Source organism: Cotesia glomerata, linkage group LG9, assembly GCF_020080835.1.
Source record: "Cotesia glomerata isolate CgM1 linkage group LG9, MPM_Cglom_v2.3, whole genome shotgun sequence".
Taxonomy (NCBI): Eukaryota; Metazoa; Arthropoda; class Insecta; order Hymenoptera; family Braconidae; genus Cotesia; species Cotesia glomerata.
The window spans coordinates 9544573-9566344 of NC_058166.1; the positions used below are offsets into that span (position 1 = coordinate 9544573).

Here is a 21772-nt window from a genome sequence, read left to right on the forward strand (position 1 = left end):
ACAATTCAACGATTTCACGGCATTATATTCACAATTTAGAGGCTTCATCGATGACTGTAATTAGTAAGATTCAAATTTTAATATATCAATTAGATCGATAAACTAGGGATAACAATTATCGACTTACCTATAGCCAGTAAACTAGATGCTATAAGCTAGTATGTTTTGATTAAAAGTGCGGCTTTTTCATTTTGAGATCTAAAACATAACCTATAAATCTTTTGTGCAATCTAGTGTTTTATAAAAGATTGTCATTACATTTGTTGTATAAATAAATAATTTCTCTAGTTTATAAGCGCTTTTTTAATTTGTCTTTATGGCGTCAAAAAAGGTATTTGATCGGTGTTGTAATCCTTTTGAGTTGGAATCTCATTTTAAAAAAATTGGTTTACGTCCGGCGACTGATATGATAAAAGTAACGTTAGGATTAGATGATAATTATTTATTATGCAGTTCATGTCGAAAAAAAGCTTCAGAGTTAGTGAAGCAACAAACAAATGCTCGTAATGATCCTAGTGCTGATGTAAGTGACCGTGAAGACAACTATAGTGACAATAATGACAACAATGATCAGGCTGATAATGATAGTAATACAACTGCCACGGATCTCCCATTATCCTTATCATTCCGTAAGTTTTTTTAATTATTTATACGTTACTTGAATACATTTCTAGTAGCTATATGTTTCACTATTATTTTTTAAGGTTCCATGTCATTTGATAGCGAACCCGAAGCATCACAATCAAGCTCAGGATCCCAAGTTAGCGCTGCAACTCAATTACCCGTAATAAACCATGCATTAGAATTGTTAAATCAATCACCGATTCCATCGAAGAAATTGAATGATAATCAATTTTTGAACAATAAAATAAATCGGGTATCCGACAGCTTGAAAAAAGTTTTGCTTTCTTCTTCAGATGAAGAATCGATTGATGACGATGGTGAAAATTTTCGCTCTCTAATTAAAATGTTGTATGATAAATTCAACGATAAAGAAACTGATAAGTCTTTGAATATACAAATTTTATACTATTACCTGTAAAATGGAGTGAGAGACGTATTTGTGAAACTATGAATACATCAAGACATTTGTCAAGAGTAGCAAAAAATTTGGTTGAAGAAACGGGTTTACTTTCTACACCTGAATCGAAATTAGGTATGGGTAGCGTAAAATCGATGTTTTAAATACACTTGAAAACTGAATTACTCAACATTTTTGTATAGGGAGGACAATTACTGATCAGGTAAAATTAAAAGTTGAAAATTTTTACAACGATGATGAGTATAGTGCTCAAATGCCCGGTATGAAAGACTTTGTATCAATTCGAAGTGATGATGGTAATCGGATACACGTCCAAAAAAGACTTATCCTGTCTAACTTAAAAGAATTATACCAATGTTTCTGTGAAATAAATCCTGCTGAGAGAATTGGATTTTCAAAATTCGCTTCTTTGCGACCAAAACATTGTGTGTTAGCAGGGGCAAGTGGAACACACACCATCTGCGTGTGTACGATTCATCAAAACGTGAAGTTAATGATGCTTGGTAATTATCAAATTAATTAATATATATAAATGCGTGAATTTTAAGTTTACTAAATTACTGTTATTTTAGGTGCAAATATTTATTCTTTGACAAGGAACACAGAAAAGCCCATTAAACACTACAGCGATTACTTGAGCATGATTATATGTGAAAATCCATCTTTTCAGTGTTATTTAGGTGGATGTAAAAACTGTCCTGGGGTCGATGAGTTGAGTAAAATTTTACTAAAATGTTTTGAGGACCGGGAAATCGAGAATATTACATATAAATATTGGATATCAAAACCGAGAAGTAGTTTAGAAACTATTATTAAGCCTACAGAAGAATTTGTGGAAAAATTTTGTAGTGAGTTAGAAATTCTTCTACCTCATTCGTTCATTGCTAAGGAGCAAGCCCAATTCTTGAAGACATTGAAAGAAACATTGAAACCAAACGAATACGTTATTATTTGTGATTTTGCAGAAAATTATGCCTTCGTAGTACAAAATGCGGCAGCTGGTTTTCACTGGAATAATAATCAGGCAACAGTTTTTCCAGTCGTTATTTATTATAAAGTAAATAACAAACTTGAACACAAAAGTTTAGTAATTATCTCAGATTCTAACAAACATGATGCCGTTGTTGTTCATGTTTTCATCGAAATAATAACTGATTACGTGAAAAGTCTTCCTGAACGTTGTAACAAGATTTATTATTTTTCTGATGGAGCTCCTCAACAATTTAAAAACTTTAAAAACTTTGTAAATTTATATTACCACGAAGATGATTTTGATATTCCTGCTGAATGGCATTTTTTTGCGACTGCCCATGGGAAAGGTCCGTGTGATGGAATCGGTGGTATTCTCAAACGACTTGCAGCGAGAGCAAGTCTCCAACTCGCGGTAGACAAACAAATAACGACACCAGAAGAACTTTTTGAATGGGCTTCTGCACCGGATAACTTTGCCGAATATTATAGTGAAGTTTTCCCCAGAAGAAGATTATGACACAGCAGTAAATGATTTAAATGATCGATTTTTGAAAACGAAACCGATTACAGGAACTCAACAACTACATTGTATAATTCCGGACAAAAATGGTTGTTTACTAGTTAAAAACTTTTCGAATTCGAATGAACACAGAATTTGTAAAATATTTAAACGACAGAGAGAAAAGTAATTAATTTTAGCTGCATCAATTATTGATCTTACTAATTACAGTCATCGATGAAGCCTCTAAATTGTGAATGTAATGCCGTAAAATCGTTGAATTGTATTTATCTTATTATATAAATAAAATTTATGAAAAAAAATTTTTTTTCCATTTTTGAAAATTTAACAATTTTTTTTCAATTGAATAAAAAAAATAGAAAGAGAAATCGGCCCAATCTGGGTTCTACAGGGATAACTGTGGAATTGATTAAAGTTTATTTTAGAAAAAAAAAATTAAAAAAAAAAATGTCAAACTTCGAAAAATCATTGATTTTTGTCAAAAAACTGAAAAATTCCATATGTATTGACTTACAAAAATCTTTTAATATTTTTTATCGGAAAGTACATCTAAAAACAAAAATTTTTAAAAAAAAAAGGTACCTAAATGTTTAGTTTTGAAAAAGTTATGGCTATTTGAAAATAAAAAAGCCATTTTTTTGAAAAATTCATAACTTTTTTGGAGTTAGGTAAAAAAATTCAAAAAAATTCTGAGAACCGTTTTTTATAGGGTAGAAAAGGATGGAAAACTTTCGGCCAAATCGAAAAGGGTCGGGGTCAAAAGTGGTCGATTTGGCATGGAATACCCCTTATATATATAAATGTTTAAAAGCAAGCTTCATAATTGCAACTTGAAAAGTTGTTAAAATATTGATGACCGTGAATCTAACAGATATTAATTAATTTTTGAAGTAGTTCAAAAAATAACAAATAACATAGTTATTTAAAAACAAAAAAATGCACACATATGAATATTTAAAACGTTAAAATCTATATACACGTGCATTTTTTAAAATTAATCTACTTTTTTAAGATTAACTATTTTTTCTTCTACCTTCTGCATTTATATTCAACAAATATTTTTATGTAAGAAATATTTTTAAACTCGATCAAATCGCAAATAATAATAATTTCAACATTTCTAATCAATTAGATTATGTAAAATGAGTAATTCTGCTCAAAGTAAATATAGAAAAAAAAAAAAAAACTTTTATTAAAATGTTAAAACAATACATGGACAGGAACAAAAATGAATTCTATTGTATTCTTATATACATTTTATGTTTTTAAACAAAAACATTCTATACACATACAGAAAAGAAATGATTTAATTGGTCAATAATAAGTGAAACATTTACATGACAATAAAGTTAGCCGGCATATAAAAATTTTTAGAATTTTTTTTATTGAAAGAATTATTAAAAAAATTTTTTTTTAATTTCATTTGTAAAAAATTTGTGAAAAACTGTAAGTGAAATCAAAAAATTTTTTTTAGTTTTATTTTAATAAACTAAACGAAATCGAAAAATAAAAAATGTCGGCTAATTTTATTATTATAACATCTACATATACAAACATATAAATAGTAGTCTTAAGAAGTTTCCGTATAAAGAGTTCACTACCACAGCCGCGTGTTCATTTGCTTATTGTAGTATTAAATGATCAAACGAGCCTGCCGAAGGCAGGCGAAGTTCGATCGTAATTATATGAAGAGCCTCGTTCGAAGAGATTACATAAGTAATCGACAATATATCACCATGTAGTTACCTTCGTTCACGCTAGATGTCACAACTTTCAGAGTCCCCGAAGGGAAAAAATCCCTTCCATCAGCCCTCCGCTGCGTCCCACACTTCATATTTTTTAGAGTGTATAGAATAATTAAAATTAAAAATAGAAATTGTTTGTCTATTTTGGGATTTCGGGAGATGGAAAAAATTTTTTTTTTTTTTTTTTTTTTTTTTTTTTAATTTTTCCTATGGGAGGGTTGTAATCTCTTCGAACGAGGCTCTTCATATAATTACGATCGAACTTCGCCTGCCTTCGGCAGGCTCGTTTGATCATTTAATTATATTTCGAGCCTCGTTCTCGAGATTACATAAGTAATCGACAATATATCACCATGTAGTTGTTTAGAGACAACAATTTTTATTTTTATATGAATTTTTTTTTTTTTTTTTTTTTTTAAATTTTGTGATATGAACAAATGCAAAAAGAAAAAGATACAATACCATGTAAATAAAAAGACATAAATAAATAAGAATACTTAATAAATATTAATGTATTACAGCTTTAGCAAAAACTTGATTATCTATTAGGAGTGGTCTGTTATAAACTTTTGCAAACATTTTTGAACTGTTAGACCAACCTGCTGTTTTTCTAATAATACTTAAATCTACTCCTTTTAAAAAGGCTGTTGATGTCGCAGTGTGTCTAGTAGAATGAGCAGAGAAGATTGTGGTATCAATCCCACTTTCTTTAAGTACTGTCTTTACCCATCTGCTTATTGTTTGACTACCTACTTCATTGTGAGGTTTTTTAATACTTAAAAATAGATTTTCTTTCTTATCTCTAATTTTTGAAGTTACATTAATATATTCTAGTAAGGTTGATGCTACACATAGCTTAGGTTTCTCTATAAACTTTGGTATAATAAGAGTGGGTTGATCGCGACCTGGACCAGAAGTTTTAATTAAATTTAAAATCTTAATTTCAATGCCATTATCTCTTATAATAATATTTTTTATATTAATATTTGCCAAAGTTTGAGCCCTGTGAGCTGTACACAGTGCCAATAGTATTATTGTCTTTTTTGTTAATTTTTCTAATGACAAAATATTTAGTGGAAACCACTTTTCTATATAATTAAGTACTATTGAGACATCCCAGGTATGCAAATATTTTGGTGTTGTAGGTCTTATCTTAAAAACACCTTTTAAAAAACGACTTATCATTGAACTTTTCCCAATTTTATCGTTTGATAATAATGATATTGCTGACCTATATGTATTGAGGGTTCCATATGAAGCACCCTCATTAAACTTTTGAGTTAAAAACTTTAACATTATTTTTTGTTCTGGATTAAAAAAGTCAGAACCCGATAATTTGCAATATTGATGCCATTGTTTTAATCCTGAAGCATATTGCTTCATAGTGCTATCTGACAGAGAAGCTATTAAAATGTCCGCAGCTTCCACTGGAGCTCCTCTCCTTATATATGCCTCGCGGACACTCTGCCTGCAGTCAAACTCAATTGATTCACCCTGGGATGTTGTTTCGTTCTACAAGAGGATAGTAATAATTTAGAATTAGGTTTAAATCTTGCTTGTTTACTAACTAGTAAGGATAAAAAGAGTGGGTACCATGGCTGATTAGGCCAGTCTGGTACCACTATAATTCCTGAAGCTTTATCAGTCTTAATTTTTACAAGAACTCTAAGGATCAAAGAAAAAGGTGGAAAGGCATAGAAATTTAAATTGGTCCAGTTAACTGTAAACGCATCAATTTCTTCCGCGTTAGTACAAGGAAACCATGAGAAAAACCTTTCGCACTTTGTATTCTGACTAGATGCAAATAAGTCTATCTCTACATTCCCAAAATTTTCTATAATTTTCTTGAATGCAAAATTTGCCAATTCCCACTCTGTGTCCTCATTTTTTATTCTGGATAGAGAATCTGCTTCTATATTATCTTTTGAGGCAATATATGAGGCGAACAAGAAAATTTTTCTTTCTTCTGCCCATTGCCAGATAGACCTTGCTAGTAGATTATATTTCTGAAATTTAGTTCCTCCCATTTTATTTATATAGGAGATAGCCGTTGTATTGTGTATTCTGAGTAAAATTTGACAGTTCCTCATACCGTCTGCTAAAGATTCTAAAGCTAGCTTTACTGTATATAATTCTTTGTAATTAATATGCCAATGCTGATTATGATTCCAAAAACCGTAAATTTTTTTTTTTTTTTTTTTTAGACTTATCCGTTGCCCCCCAGCCTGAATTAGATGCATCGGTAAAAATTGTTAATTTAAAGTCTCCTGTTTTTATGAAACTTTTCCCATCTTTTACTCTATTTTTCCACCATAGTAAGTCTGGAATGACCGTGGAAGGCATTTTCATCATACTATTATAATTATTATTGTTTTTTGATAAAGCCAAAAGTTTTTCTCTTTCAATAATCTTTGTATATAACCAACTATAATCTAATGCTGGACAAGCTGCTACCAGTTTACCAGTTAGCTGGGAAAATTCTAAAATTGAAAAATTTTCTTTTTGACAAAATTCTGATAATAATTTTCCTAGCCTTTCTCTTTTTTCCCCAGTTAGTTCTACAGTATATTGATTTGAATCAATAATAAATCCTAAAAACTTACATCTATTGCTCGGTACCAAGTTACATTTTTTCTTATTTATTAAAAACCCTAAAGATTTTAAAAATTTTATCGTTTCTGATATATTTATTTGACATTTGTTAAAATTTTGTTCAATACACATAACATCATCAAGGTATATTACTGACGAAAACCCTCTAGCTCTTAACGTTTTCATAACTGGTTTTAATACTTTTGTAAAAACATGAGGACTGGTACAAAGACCAAAGACTAAGCACTTAAATTGATATAATTTGTTCATGAAATGAAATCTTAATAATTTTCTACTTGATTCATGGACTGGAATTAAATAATAAGCATCTTCAATGTCTAATGTAGCCATAAAGAAATTTGGAAATACAAGTCTAGTCACTGTCCTCAGATCCTCTAATTTAAAATGTTTCGGATCTATGAACTCATTTAATTTCTTAAGATTTAAAATGAAACGATAAGAGCCATCAGGTTTCGGAACCAGAAAGAAAGATGAAATAAATTGGTCTGGTTCAGGTTTACACTCTTCAATTGCACCTTTTTGTAATAATTTTTCGACCGCTTCTTTATATCTTTCTAATTCTAGCTCTGGAATAATTACCTTAGGGATATTATATTGAACTACTTTTCTCGTGACTTCAATTTTATATCCTTTGATACAATTTAAAACAAATTTATTTGTGGTAATCTTTTGCCAGGAGGATAAGAAAAATCTAAGTCTACCTGCTATCGAACTTACATCGTCATTTATTTGTTCTTGCTCTTGTACTTGGTTGTCTTCTGCGACTGAACCCTGGGGTTCATGAACTGTTGTTTTGACCTGAAGAAGAGACGAGGTCTGGACTGATTCGCCTGACTCGAGAAGCCTGCCTGGTTGGAGAACGACCTCTTCGCCGGCAGACTTTTCCCATTTAAATGCTGCCTTGGGTTTTGGTTTCCTGCCTTGGATTGCTGGTACCTCATACCTTGGGTTAATTTGTCCAGGGCTCTGGCTTCCTTGAGTTTATCTGATAAGTTCTTTCCGAATAAGAACTCGTCCATCTTGGTAGTAGATAGAACATCTTTACTCTGCTTGGTCATGCCAGGGAGAATAAAAGCTTTTCTCGATTCAGAAAGTCTGAAATGTAAATCTGACAGTATTTTGGTCGCATCACTCAGTCTTTCTACGAAAACGAGTTTATCAATGCTCTCATCTTCTTCGAGTAACATCGATAATGCTGACCCTACCGCAGACAGTGCTGAACCAACTGATTTCTGATTTTCGGTGATAAATTTATCCCGTTTAACCGCTGATTCTCCCAGGTTAAAGCTAACCTCAAGATTGAGTTTAGGTGCATCTAAACCCTCCTGTCTTGCGTATTTGGACAATAAATCTTCCATTTCTTGTTTTGGTACACCATTAGCTGTCCAATGTTTCCATCTTACTGATAAAGATGAGTGTAGTTTTATATCAATCTCTTGTCCATCTTTTTGTGATGTATCAGACTCGGTGTCCGATACCTCTGGTTCTGACGGTTCTTCCGGCGGCTGTACAGCGTCTAATTGCTCTTGCATTAATTTTATCTGCTTTCGTAATTCTATAACAATAGAATCGTTTTTTCTCTTCGGCATATTTAATGTCGAATAAAACACACCACTAAAACAAATCAAACACTTTTTGAAAAAAAACTTTCTTTAAAATGATATAAAGGTTGATATACGTCTTAAGAACTCTCTTACGTCGTTACTCTAGCGCACAACGAAAAGATATGAAGCAGGGGCTGCTCACTCAATGCTTTTAGATAGAGGCGAATTTTGTCATCGGGGGAAAATGGTGATACCAACGTTATGAAAGAAATTACTATACTTTTGGAGGTATTTTTTTTGTTAGTATAGAAAAAATGTTAGCAGTTTTTAGGAAATCGAGAGCGCCCTCTACTAAATAATGCGATTGGAGGAAATTTAAGCGCGGAAATTGAAACAAAATAATAGTGCATTACTGCAATATTCATAATAAATAATAAAATATCTATATAAGTTAGTTTCAAATAAATTATTGTCAATAAAAAAATTAACAAACAATTAAGTACTACGAATAATAAGTATAAAATAATAATAAACAACCTCACTCATGCTCGAGGCTAAAAATTTACTTGATGATAGTATCAGAGTCTATGTTTGGATAGCTACGTGGAATTGCGCGAGGCTAATAATTGTCGAAGCCGAGCTTCGATTCTTGCGAATGGCGAATATTTTTTTTTCCTTAACTAATAACAAATAATTAATAATTGTCTTTAAATGATGAATAATCAAATAAAATGAATCGTAGAATTTTTTTTTTTTATTTGGAAAGAGAGTAAATATCAAACTATTCAGAAATTTTTTTTAATGATAGTAAGTCATAAATATACTAATTGTTAATGAAAAAAAAAAAAAAAAATAATAAATACGACCAAAAATGAATAATAAATTATCAGAAACAAACCCACTCATGTTCGAGGCTTAAGAATCACATGGTGACAAAAACAGTTATCTACTTAGATAGTCGCGAGAGATTCTTTGAGACCAGTGATTGACAGCGGAGAGGATCAATTCTCACCAGCGGAGAATATTTTTTTTCAATTAATCAATAACAAAATTAAATTTAACGGTGGAAATAATCTAAATGTTTATTATACTTGAAATAAATTTTTTTATTCAATTTTATTTTTATTTAATTTACGTTTTATTTTTATTCAATTTTATTTTTATTTGATTTACATTTTATTTTTATTCAATTTTATTTTTATTTGAGTCATATACCGAGAAAATAATATTACGAAATTAATTTTTACTTAAACTAAGGGCTGAGAAGTGATCAATTAATAAAATATATTAACTATAAATAAATAAATTATTAAAAATATTTTGCGCTACCGGTATCCTGTCGTGTATAAAAAGTATACACAAGACTGGATGTAGTGTCTCAGCTGAAAGAAAAACTGCAGTTGATAATATTGAAGTAAGAATTACTCGGGGGCTGTGCATAAATGCAATTTTTAATGATCAATATTAAAGTACATAAATAATTAAGTTCTTTATTTATAAAATTTTTAACAATACTTATTAATATCTTATCATTAATGTATTAATAAAATTGAAAACTTTTTCAAGTTATTTTTCGATAAAAAAATTTAAATAATGTAACTAGCTCATTGTCTAATTGAAAGAAAAAATAAATGTTGAATTAGAGAAATAGGCGGAAATAGTTATTAGATTTTATATATTGCTGATTAATTATCATTAATCAAGAATAAACGCTTCTAATCACAAAAATTCGAGATAACCAAAATTAACGCATATGATCGCAGTAATTGTGGCTACAAGAATGGCGGATAATGTTTTTCCGGTTCATCTTTCGGATATTGTTATTATTATTGTCAGTGCTGCCACATTTGAGGAATCAATAATGGTGAAATTTCATTTTCTACAGTTGCAACTCTCTTTACCTCCGGAGACAAAATTGGGCATGGTGGGGGCCCAGAGTGAGCAGCCCCTGATATGAAGTGTGGGACGCAGCGGAGGGCTGATGGAAGGGATTTTTTCCCTTCGGGGACTCTGAAAGTTGTGACATCTAGCGTGAACGAAGGTAACTACATGGTGATATATTGTCGATTACTTATGTAATCTCGAGAACGAGGCTCGAAATATAATTAGAAAAAATTGAACGTCGCTGAGTTAAAGGCTTTCTTTCATTCTCAACCCTTTTGTCTAGCGAATCTGTTGCGCACTTTCGCGTTCTTTGAATTATCGGTAAATTAAACTAATAATCAGCGTTGATTATTAAAATTAAAACATAATAATTAAAATTTTAAGAACTTTACTTAATTTTTTACGTTAATATTTAATGAAAATTAAAAAATTCATGATTTGTAAGTATTAAGTAACATAGCGAACAAAGGCGAAATAATTGAAGATGGTTTTTCATATTATGTTGAAAAAACGATAAATGATAAGAAGTAAGTGCTCGTACATTTTTTTTTGTGATTGATAATATAAGATAATTTATGTATTTAAATAATATATAATAATTTGTGATAGTGAATGAGACAGACACGAAAGATTCTTGTAGTTAGAAAGAATTGAATTAATTATTAAGAAATTGCATATACAAATTTTGTAATATTTTACATGTAGATTTTATTTTTTATTTTTAAGTTATTCTCATTTTAACTGTTTTTTCAATACTGGAACTAAACAATGTTTGCTAGATTCAAAGTCATTAATAATTTGATGGCTGATCATTATGCAGATATTAATTAATTTTTTGAACAGTAGAAAAACAAATTTTAATAAAATATTTCTTAAAAAAAAAAAAAAAAAAAAAAAACATATTTAGAAAATTACACAAAAATATGCATGTACATTTTTCTGAAATCACTAGTTTTTAATTATTTATTCATTTATTTCCAATTCTGAGAAATTAATATATGTTTAGTAGACTGTTAGTCATAATAATTTGTACATTTTAATAAATAGATCTCTTTAGTCTTAAAAATTTATAACTGCTTGAAAATTAAAAAATTTAATTACATTCTTATGATTTTAAATATTGTTGATTTAATACTTTCAAATTGTGACCAAAATTAACGTAACATTATAAATTTAAGATTTCCCGTTTATTGTAGTAAATGCTTAGCTTCAAAATTATTATATTTGATATAAACCAATTTGCTGTTTTTACACATTTAGATATGTTTACTGTAAAAAAAGAAAGTCAAAAAATTGTCCTGTCCGGGGTACAAAAACTCTGGATGAGCCCATCAAATTCACAGTGAGCACGCACCGACATGCATTGGATTTTTATAGCGATGATGTAAAACGTTTTCGGCGTGAATTAATAGCTGCTGCTGAGAAGAACTTGTATCCAATTAACGAAATTTATGCGACAATTGCTAAATCATATGTATTATTTAAATAAAATATAAAATCCTTATTTGAAAACTTAATGTTATATTTCCTACACTATGATTAAACTTTTAATGGCATTTTTCAGGTATCTTGAAGATGTTACAATTCAATTGCCATATGCAGTTATTAGTACTGTGATGCGTCAACATCAAAAGGAAGCTGCAGACGATTTAACGGAGTTACTGACTTACAAGGATTTTGTAGATTTTTTTGAACGTGCTGAAAATTTATGTTTCATGTGATATGCCGATAAAAAAAAACGTTATAGTGTCAAATGTTGATAATGATGCATTACTGATCGGCGACCCAGAGTTTAGCAAGTCGGGTCAGTGTGATACTATACATATCAGCTCAACAGCAAATATTCTCCCTGATTTTAATAGCACTCGTCTCCTGACCTTCATTCTAGGACAAGATGGACATTATGTAAGTTTCAACATAGTAATTTATATTTAATTACTTTAAACTAGTATATAAGTGAACAGTAATTTTAATTTAATTTTTTATTGAAAAGGCGTTTCCCATTGGTATCATTCTGTGGACTAAGATGGCCCGTGAGCCATGTACGGAAATTTTGAATCAAGTGAAACAGCGTTTATTACCAAACGTAAATATCGCTAAAATTTACGTAGATTTTGATTTAAAACTATTTGTGGAGGAAGTTTTCCCAGAAAGTGACGTCCGTGGAACGTTTAATAATTATTGTCGTGTAAGTAAATTTACTGATACATTTATTTAATAATTGATAAAAAAAAGATTGTCAGTCTATCTGAAATTAATTTGTTTTAAAATTAGTTATTTACTTTTAATTCACATTTAGAAAATTAAAAAAAAAAAACTATACGCACTTTTTTTATAACAATACTTTCAATTTTAATTCAATTTTCATTCTATTAAATTAGTGTATGTCTGTAGATTGATAGTCATAAAAAAAATTCTGTGAAAAATTAATAAATCAAATAACAAATAATTAAAAATAGAACAATATTATTCACATTTACAGATAATATTTCACGAAGCCCTAAGCAATAATGATCTACGCCTTATGATTCCTGAACATGAAGAATTCTTGAAGAAATGTTTTTCTTTAATTCTTTTACCTTCAAATAAGATTAAGGAAGGTTTTGAAGAAATCAGTAACAGCTTACCGGTGGAAATTAAAGCTCAGCTGACAAATTTTATAAATTACTTTAACAGAGTATGGATAGAAGGAGTAACTCCGAGATCGATGAGCTTATATGAAAAGGTCGAAAGCTTAAATACTGTCCCCATATTGTTCCGGACTACTCTTGAAAATTATATGGGCGAGAAACCTTCGCTGCGGATATTTTGGAGTAAGTTTTTTGTTGAAAATAATTATTTATAATTACTCAAATTGTTCTAGTGATAAAAAAAATATATACTTACAAATGGGAATAAATTAAATAACTTTTTCAACTTAAATTTTACAAAAACATTTTTAATAAATCAGAATATGTAAAACTTTTTTTTCTTATTTACATTTTCTTTTATTTACTAATTTCGTTTGATTTCAGGCAATTTCATTGTTCTTCTTAATAAATCGACGAATGAGCGTCAACGACAATCGATTAAGAAGAATTCGTATGTCTCTGTAGCTATTCGGCTTAACTTATGCTTCAACAAGAAATTAATGATAAGCTTATGGCAATCATTCGCAAAAACTAAAGTAAAATTGCCACAATTTTTAAGTACGGTAGCGATTTATTATACAGATCATTACTGGGATTTGCTCCATAATGCAGAATTTTTGATTGAGGAGCAGTTGGATCTATATCCTCCTTTGGAAAATGAAGGTAAAAACTATTTTAATAATTAAACAGGCAAAAGTCTTAAAACTTTCCATTCATATTAAGTATATATTACCGATTTTAGATGTTCAAGAAGCAATTGGAGACGACGTAGAGGAAGTTTATGAAAATGTTCAGTATGCTAATTATGAAATGGAAGATAATATATTATTTATTCATTATTTACTGTATATAGAATGTAAATTGATAGATAAATGTTTTATAAAATATTTAAAATTTAGATAAAACAAAAGTTAAAAGTGTGAGTAATAGTTATAAATAGATGTTTTCTGTTTAAATTAAACTGAAATTTTAAATTAAAACATTTAAAAAGATCAAATAAGAAATGATCAAAATTTATGGAATCTTATTATTAATAATTAATTATTCTGCCAGTCTAGCTTATTCGTATTAAACTAAAAACTTATATATTTTCATTAATAAATTTACTTATTTTAATTTATTTGTAGAAGACTCGACTCGTGAAAATCAAAATGAGGGGAATGACGAACATGAATTGATCATTGAAGAAATCCCTTCAACAAACTGTGAAATTTGTATCACTGGACCCCGAGAGATGATCGTCATTCCTTGTCACCACTATCGCATGTGTTTCCAGTGTTCAACAAAAATAAGCCATGTTGCAAACGAGAAGAATTTGCAATTAAAATGTCCATTTTGCAACAGCCCAGCGCAAGAATTCTGTCGCGTTTTTTAAAAGTAGAGTTCGAAATTATAATACTTTTATTTTATCCTCAATATTATTATGTTTCTGATTTTATATGTGTGTTTGTTTTAAAAAGGATATTTTCTATAAAATCTAAAAATATTCGTATCTACGTAGATAATATTCTAATAATTTAAGAATATCAAAATAATTACTATGTGTTGTTGTGCTTTTATTTTATTATTATTTAAAAAAAGTTAACTAATATATTGAATACATGTATTCAATTGTCTAAATCTACATACTTTGAAATTTAAGCATGTGAAAGTAGTTACGCGGTGTTGTTTTGCATTTATTCTATTATTTTAAAAAAAGTAATTAATATATTTAATACGTGTATTTTATTGGATAAATCTACGAAGATGATCTTATAATTTTTAATATTTTGTAAAACTAATTATTTGGTATTATTCTCCATTTATTATAATAAAAAAAAAAAAAGGAAATTTGTAATACAATGTATACGTGTTCTTAAATACAAAATTACTGTAACTTTATATTGTAATTAACAAATTAAGTACAATTCTATGTATTCGGAAATTAGAATTATTTTTATTGATTTCTAAAACTTGAATTTTTTATTTCGTTCCTATTAAGCCAGAAATTATGCAAATGCTATTTATCTAAGTTTTATATTATTTTAAGATCCATAATAAAATGAAATTAGTTTATAAAAACGAGTGTTGAAATTTAAAAACAAAATTTTTAATCGATATAATAAGTCCATACACTAAAAAGTATTTTTTTTTTTTTGGCAAAAACCAACATTTTTTATTACTTTAGTAATCAATTATTGCCCTAAAGAACTTTATAAAAAGAGCAGCAATTAATTTAAGATTTTTTATTGAAGTAATTATACAGATAGATAATTTTCTATTTGCTTAATCAATTTCTGTTTCTGAAATTATTTGTAATCTTTCCTTGCTTTTTAACATAACTCGCAACTATCGGTAATAGAGTTTACTATTTTGTTGATTAAGCACTTAGTTTCACAAGAGTACTGTTTCGAAGAACAATCACGTTCCTCATTTTGCACTCAAGTGAATTTGACTTCGTTTATAATTACAGTTACTCTAATCAACTAATCGAACGAATTTCATTTTTATAATTTTTTTTCGATCGTTTCATTTTTCTCTCTTAAACATTTTTCAAGAACTTTCATTATCAAACACATCTATAATTCTTTACTTTGTGCATATTCAAACGTTTCCGGCACTCCTTTGACCCACCTCTTTAGATCGGTCGTTGTAAGCCTTGCGTGAGCATTAGTCATGACGTCATGAGTGACGTTTTCGCCGTGACCATAACGACCGCGGTCGGTATGTGGAATGGCTAAAGGAGAATTTTGATCGTCGTGAGCGCTTAGTGGAACGCACCCTAGAGGGCTCATAACGCGACTTGACTGTATTTATCGATTGGTGATTCCCGGAAATTCTTCTGCCGAGTGTATTTTCCCGCTGAAACTAACTTGCTCGACAGTTAGTTGTTCTTCAGCGGTCGCACGCGACAGATTCGTTTTATGTCTTTGAACTCAGTTATAGTGATAATATTATCATTCAGAGTATTAAAATAATTCTATATTCAGCAAGTTAATTTGGATTTTTGTTTAATTTGTGTTTATTGATTACGGTGAGTACTGATAAATCTTTCATTTGATAATTGATTAAAGTCGGTTGTTTTATTTAAAGTAGGTAAAGTTCTTGACAGCTTAGAATATTTTAATTATTGCATGAGATCTTAAGAAAACGACAAAAAATATTTGTTATGCTTACGATATTAAGCAATATTTCATTTGAATAAAATATTCGAGATCTTTTGTTATAAAACAATTATAAATTATAGGGATTACTTACATAAAATAAGAATGTATTTGTTAAATTTTTATACATCGAGAACTACTATTAAACAAAGGAAAGGTATTAGATTGTGTCGAATGTTATGAGGATATTCCAATTGACCAATACAATCCAATATGCCCCGTTAAGAATTAAATAAAATTTATTTTTTCTTATCTTCTATTTCTTAATTACGTTTGATTTTTTAATTATCATCAAGCATACTTCGTATTCACTTCAGAATAAATGCTTGCTAAAACTTTTAAGAAGGAAACATATTTTTTTCCTTTTTAAAAAAAAAATATCTTCAATCTGCATGAATATTTCAGTAACATAAGATGTTAAAAACTCGTTTGTTGTAAATAAATAGAAAATTTATAGTGACTAATTTAATAAAAATTTGAATATAATTGTTAAGTTTTTATACTTCGAAAGTTACTGCTTTCCAAAAATGAAAAGTTTTAAGTTGTGTTGAATCTTATGAGGATATCCTGATTGATCAATACTACTCAATAAGTTTTAATACGAATTACCAATTTTCTCATTTTTTTTCTTCCATGGATTTATTGTATTAGATTTTTAATGGTGTTTATTTTTATGAATATTTTAATAAAATAAGATGTTTAAGATTTTTTTGATCTAAATAAATGAATAACTACAGTGACTAGTGGCATAAAAATTGTAATACCTTTCTTCAAATCTTACATTTTTAGAACAACTTAAAATATAGGTAGACTGTAGGTTTGTATAGGATCCGATGAGGATATCCCGCACTACCAGTACAATACAATACACTCCAATAATAATTCACAAACAACCCTTCCTTTTTTTTAAAGTTTATTTTATTTAAATTTTTCATCTTCGTTCATTTTCTTACAAGTTTCGGGAGCTTTTATTGCCTTTATTTATTATTATCAATTAATTGGATTAATATTTTTTTTTCTCAATTTTTGTATTTTGTATTGATGTTTCAAATGTATTTGTTGAATTTTTAAAATCTGGTAACAACTCCTTTAAATTAAAACAAAAAAAATTTCTGGTTTTAATAAAATCTTATGAGGATATCTCGATTAACCAATACAATCCAATATGCCCCGTTAAGAATTAACTACAACATCTTATGTCTTTTCTTCAATTTTTTTTTTTTTTTTTTCAATTACTTTCGATCTTATAATTATCATTAAGCATACTTTTTATTTCCTTCAGAATAAATGCTTATTACAATTTTTGAGAAGGAACTATTTTTCTTATTTTTATTTATTTTTTTTTTTACCAAAAAAAATATGTTCAAAATCTGCATGAATATTTCAGTTACATAAGTTGTTAAAAACTCGTTTGCTATAAATCAATAAAAAATGTATGGTGACTAATTTTATAAAAATTCGAATATAATTGTTAAGTTTATATATTTCGAGAGTTACTGCTGTCAATAAATAAAAAGTTTTAAATTTCGTTGAATTCTATGAGGATATCCCGATTGACCAATACCACTCAATTAGTTATAATACGAATTACTAATTTTCTCATTTTTTTTCTTCCATTGGTTTATTGTATTAGATTTTTAATGATATTTATTTTTATGAATATTTTAATAGGATAAGATGTTTAAAATTTTTTATTCGGAATAAATAAATAATTACAGTGACTAGTGGCATAAAAATTGTAATACCTTTATTCAATTCTGACATTCTTAGAACAACTTCTATAAAATAGAGGTAAACTGTAGGTTGGTATAGGATCTGATGAGGAAATCCCGTACTATTAGTACAATACAATACACTCCAATAATAATTCACAAACAACCCTTCCTTTTTTTTAAGTTTATAATATTTAAATTATTTAAATTACTTTCATCCATGATATAAACAGTTTCACTTGACAGCTGATTCGAGTAACATGTTTTTGTTTATCAATTAGTTGCTTGGCGGATAAATGTTATACTTGCTCTTAAATTTGTTAGTAATACTGTATTATATTTAGTAGTTCTTCCTTCATTTATAACTTTAATTAACGATGAAGTGTTTCAGAAGATTATTGTTATTACATAAATGTTAACCTCAAATCTTGCCTGAAGAAGTTGTAAATAACAACGAAACGTTGCAACATTTGAAAACGTAACATTTGTTTTTACCCTTGGTCCACGTTCCTGATAACTTTAATTTATTATAATATTAAAATTTTTCATCTTCGTTCATTTTCTTACAAGTTTCGGGAGCTTTTATTGCCTTTATTATTATCAATTAAATGGATTAATATTTTTTTTTTCAATTTTTGTAATTTATATTGATGTTTCAAATGTATTTGTTGAACTTTTAAAACCTGGTAACAACTCCTTTAAATTAAAACGAAAAAAATTAGAAAAACGGTAGACCCTGAAGGCCATCCGTGCAACTTCCCGCTAATTCTATACCTAAACATACATACAGACATAGTGACAACCTCGCGGGGATAGTCAGGGAAGCTTCCTGTGACCTTCAAACGTCGAGATCTGATGAAAACTCGATTTTTGCAAAACGGGGTGAAAACAATAACTTCCCGATTTTTGAAAATCTTCGATTTTCTTAGCGGGAAGTTAAAAATTGTCACAAAAAAAATTTTTTCGGCCTATCACATATTGGCTTAAAATATTATAAAACATTATAGAGGTCATAACCTGACGGAAATTGAAAAAAAAATTTTTACCCGATTTTTGAGGGGGGCCGTCGTGCCCCAGGGGGACTTCGTGCCCCAGGGGGACTTCGTGCCCCAGGCTCCCCTGCATACATACAGACATAGACACCATCGCGGGAATATCCAGGGAAGCTTCCTAGGATCTCAAAACGTCGAGATCTGATGAAAACTCGATTTTCGAAAAACGAGGTAAAAATAATAACTTCCCGATTTTTGAAAATATTTAATTTTCTTAGCGGGAAGTTAAAAATGTTCTAAAATATAAACAGTAAAATACAACCTTTTTTTCTCATTTTGAACGAAAGGAATTCAGTTGACTGAAGAACTTTATTTACAATTAAAGTTTCTTTGGTATACCTATGCCTACAATTAAAACCAACTTATAGATACTACTAAGCAGTTTCAGGACCAAGCTTTACTTAGATATTTAGAGGGATATTATTGTACTAAGAAAAAGATCCAATAAAGCGAGAACATATATATTGAAGTTATCTGGGGAAAATGTTTGTGTACAGTAGTAAAACTGTATCTACTTGTTGCTTGTCGATCCTAGAAATTACTCTACCTACTACTATCGGTCTACGATCATTGAAAGAGGTTGAAAAACTCAGAGCACCACAGAGCAAAGGAGCGACGAGGCTAAGAGTAGTGTACTTTCAGCGTCGTTTTTCCTGCTTTTCAATGGCGCCGTGCCAACCACTCTAACGTTCATCTTGACACCTGAAGATTAAAGCTACCGGGGTATATCAAAGAAACTCACACTAAAGTCTACTTGATTTTTTTGCATTATACAATTGTGCCGCATGAATGTTATTGTTATTATAAAATTGTTTCATTTGACATATTCATGTGTTTCATTACGGTCGCAAATAGATTATGTGTGTATTTTTGAAAGTAACTTGTCGTATATCTAATTAATTTTAGGATGCATTAGAATCTTCAACCAAAGAGATTGAATCATAAAAAAAGAAAACTAATTCTTTTTATAATTTTTTATTTCTAGATAGAACGGCTCAACCACTTGCATCTCCTGGTCATTTCTAACTGAAGTCAATATATTTTTTTTTGTTATACTCGCTCCAAAAGTTCAACTGGGTGGCGTCCGAAAAGATACTCATTTCTAGAGACTACCATACCGCCTTTTTTCCGCGGCCTAGACTGCAAAGTTTACTTCCCCCTTTTTTTGCCGTACTGTCCTTGTGCAATCGGATGAAATTTAGAACGAAATAAATCAAATTCTAGTGTACTGACCGATGGATTTTGAGTAAATTTTAAACTTAGTTACTATTGAGTGGCGCTAATTCTTTCTCTGCTGCACAGTAAAAAATTTTTCGTCCTTGTGTAAAGTGTAAAAATGTTTGTGTAGAATTTAACATTTTAGTATGTTGATTCAACACAATAGAGTGTTGATTCAACACAAATTGTGTAAAAAAAGTCATCAACACAAATTTTTGAGTTAAATTTGACGAAAAATTTTTTGATGTGTGGCAATTTATTACGAAGCAGACCTAATTTTAATAAAATAACAACAACGTTATAAATAAATATTAACAAAAAGATAATTAATATAAAATTAAGTTTTTTTGCTCTTGTGAAACTTCATAAAATTTGAATATGTAATTATTTGCCTCCTATCCCTCAAAAGTTAAACTTATGGAGCGATAATAATAAAAAATATTGTATGTCATTTGGCCACTAAGTGGTGATTTTGACAACGACGATGTTGCGATATAAGCTTAAGGTTCGTGGCGGGAATGTACGAAAACGGGCGAAATTTTAACGTCCGAGGCGAAGCCGAGGACGGAAATTTACGCTCGTTTTCGTACATTCGCGTCACAAACTTTAAAGCGAATGTCAGAAAATCGCCACTTTGCGGCCATATAACATAAATTACTATAATTTAAAAAATTGCTTGACCGAAAGGACTACACAGAAAGTCAAAATTTTTGATTCAAGAGTAAATTTTCTCGACTGAAAAAAAACATAAAGAAAGATTGAACGTTTCTTGAATGAAGTTGAAATTTCTTGAACATGGTCAAACTTTATTGAACCAAAAAATTTGTTTTTGCTCCAAAATAACTTTGGTCTTCCTTAAAATTTTCTTAGCGCAAGCAATTCTTCATTTCTGTGTAGAGATGCAAGACAGAGAACGCGTTTGTCAATTGATCAACTTGATAAATTACTATTGTGTTCATTTTTTATAAATTGTAAATAAATTGATCTAAAAATGACCGAAATTTTTTATGACGATCATTTTACATCGAAATTGTTGTACAAGCTAGGTTTGTTTCTAAAAATTTTGGACTTTTGAAGTAATTTTCCTTTAAATGTCTCATGTACCAAACATGGTGACGAATGTAATGATTATTTAATAATAAATGTAGATTCGTATATAAAAAGTATTGTTATAATTAAGATTGTTTTTCGGAAGTTTCACTCGCACTTTGCTCAAACTAAAAAAAAAAAAAAAACCAAAATATAATTTTGACTGACCAAAAAAATAGTCAATTAATTATCATTAAGGTAGTTGTCGTGGTTGAGGCATACCGTCAGAGAATTCTAAATTTTTGTACACTTATTAAGGACATGACTATACAAATACCCTAAAAATTTGACGTCGATTGACCACCTATAACCCAAGATGAATTCAATTAAAAATTGGATATTTGATTGCATGCACTGATAAAAAAATTGACTTATGACTCAAGAGCCAAACTCTTGAACCAAGAATTCCATTTCGAAGAAAATGATTTTCTTGAGTCAAGAGAATAAATTCTTGACTCAAAAAAAGTTTCTTAGACCAAGAATAATTTCTTAGCTCAAGAATTTATTCTCTTGACTCAAGAAAATCATTTTCTTTAAATGGTATTCTTGGTTCAAGACTTTGGCTCTTGAGTCAAGTCAATTTTTTTATCAGTGTACGCTCTCTGCAG

The 21772-nt window shown here is 29.3% G+C and overlaps 4 protein-coding genes across 5 annotated transcripts in view; 3 read left to right on the forward strand and 1 right to left on the reverse strand.

Annotated features, from left to right (window-relative positions):
- The first annotated feature begins 418 nt into the window (after positions 1-418).
- LOC123272219 lies at positions 419-2531 on the forward strand. The gene is made up of 4 exons (XM_044738919.1): positions 419-629; positions 705-1156; positions 1225-1545; positions 1615-2531. The coding sequence occupies exons 2-4, from the start codon at positions 1072-1074 to the stop codon at positions 2529-2531; spliced, it is 1323 nt and encodes a 440-aa protein (XP_044594854.1). The 5' UTR covers positions 419-629; positions 705-1071.
- Positions 2532-4786: 2255 nt separating this feature from the next.
- LOC123272220 lies at positions 4787-8481 on the reverse strand. The gene is made up of 2 exons (XM_044738921.1): positions 7797-8481; positions 4787-4932 (listed from the first exon to the last, which is right to left on the reverse strand). The coding sequence occupies exons 1-2, from the start codon at positions 8479-8481 to the stop codon at positions 4787-4789; spliced, it is 831 nt and encodes a 276-aa protein (XP_044594856.1).
- A 2238-nt stretch (positions 8482-10719) lies between these two features.
- Positions 10720-14441, forward strand: LOC123271865. The gene is made up of 7 exons (XM_044738390.1): positions 10720-10847; positions 11581-11794; positions 11885-12225; positions 12314-12508; positions 12803-13133; positions 13335-13613; positions 14078-14441. Exons 3-7 carry the CDS (start codon positions 12043-12045, stop codon positions 14323-14325), a joined length of 1236 nt encoding a protein of 411 aa, XP_044594325.1. The 5' UTR covers positions 10720-10847; positions 11581-11794; positions 11885-12042; the 3' UTR covers positions 14326-14441.
- A 1315-nt stretch (positions 14442-15756) lies between these two features.
- The window catches only part of LOC123271889, a 31070-nt gene continuing 25054 nt past the window's right edge, over positions 15757-21772 (forward strand). For both annotated transcript variants that reach the window (XM_044738428.1, XM_044738430.1), the window contains exon 1: positions 15757-15963. The gene's annotated coding sequence lies outside the window, so the exon portion shown is untranslated. The remainder of the gene's footprint in view (positions 15964-21772) is intronic.

Bases quoted from the DNA above. Each gene is read 5' to 3' on its own strand.
- LOC123271865 (XM_044738390.1), top strand. From the start codon at position 12,043: ATGCCGATAAAAAAAAACGTTATAGTGTCAAATGTTGATAATGATGCA. The intron at 12,226-12,313 runs GTAAGTTTCAAC...TTTATTGAAAAG, and splicing joins TAGGACAAGATGGACATTAT to GCGTTTCCCATTGGTATCAT. The intron at 12,509-12,802 runs GTAAGTAAATTT...TCACATTTACAG, and splicing joins CGTTTAATAATTATTGTCGT to ATAATATTTCACGAAGCCCT.
- LOC123272220 (XM_044738921.1), bottom strand. From the start codon at position 8,481: ATGCCGAAGAGAAAAAACGATTCTATTGTTATAGAATTACGAAAGCAG. The intron at 4,933-7,796 runs CAAGGCAGCATT...GACACACTGCGA, and splicing joins CAAGGCAGGAAACCAAAACC to CATCAACAGCCTTTTTAAAA.
- LOC123272219 (XM_044738919.1), top strand. From the start codon at position 1,072: ATGAATACATCAAGACATTTGTCAAGAGTAGCAAAAAATTTGGTTGAA. The intron at 1,157-1,224 runs GTATGGGTAGCG...ATTTTTGTATAG, and splicing joins TACACCTGAATCGAAATTAG to GGAGGACAATTACTGATCAG. The intron at 1,546-1,614 runs GTAATTATCAAA...CTGTTATTTTAG, and splicing joins CGTGAAGTTAATGATGCTTG to GTGCAAATATTTATTCTTTG.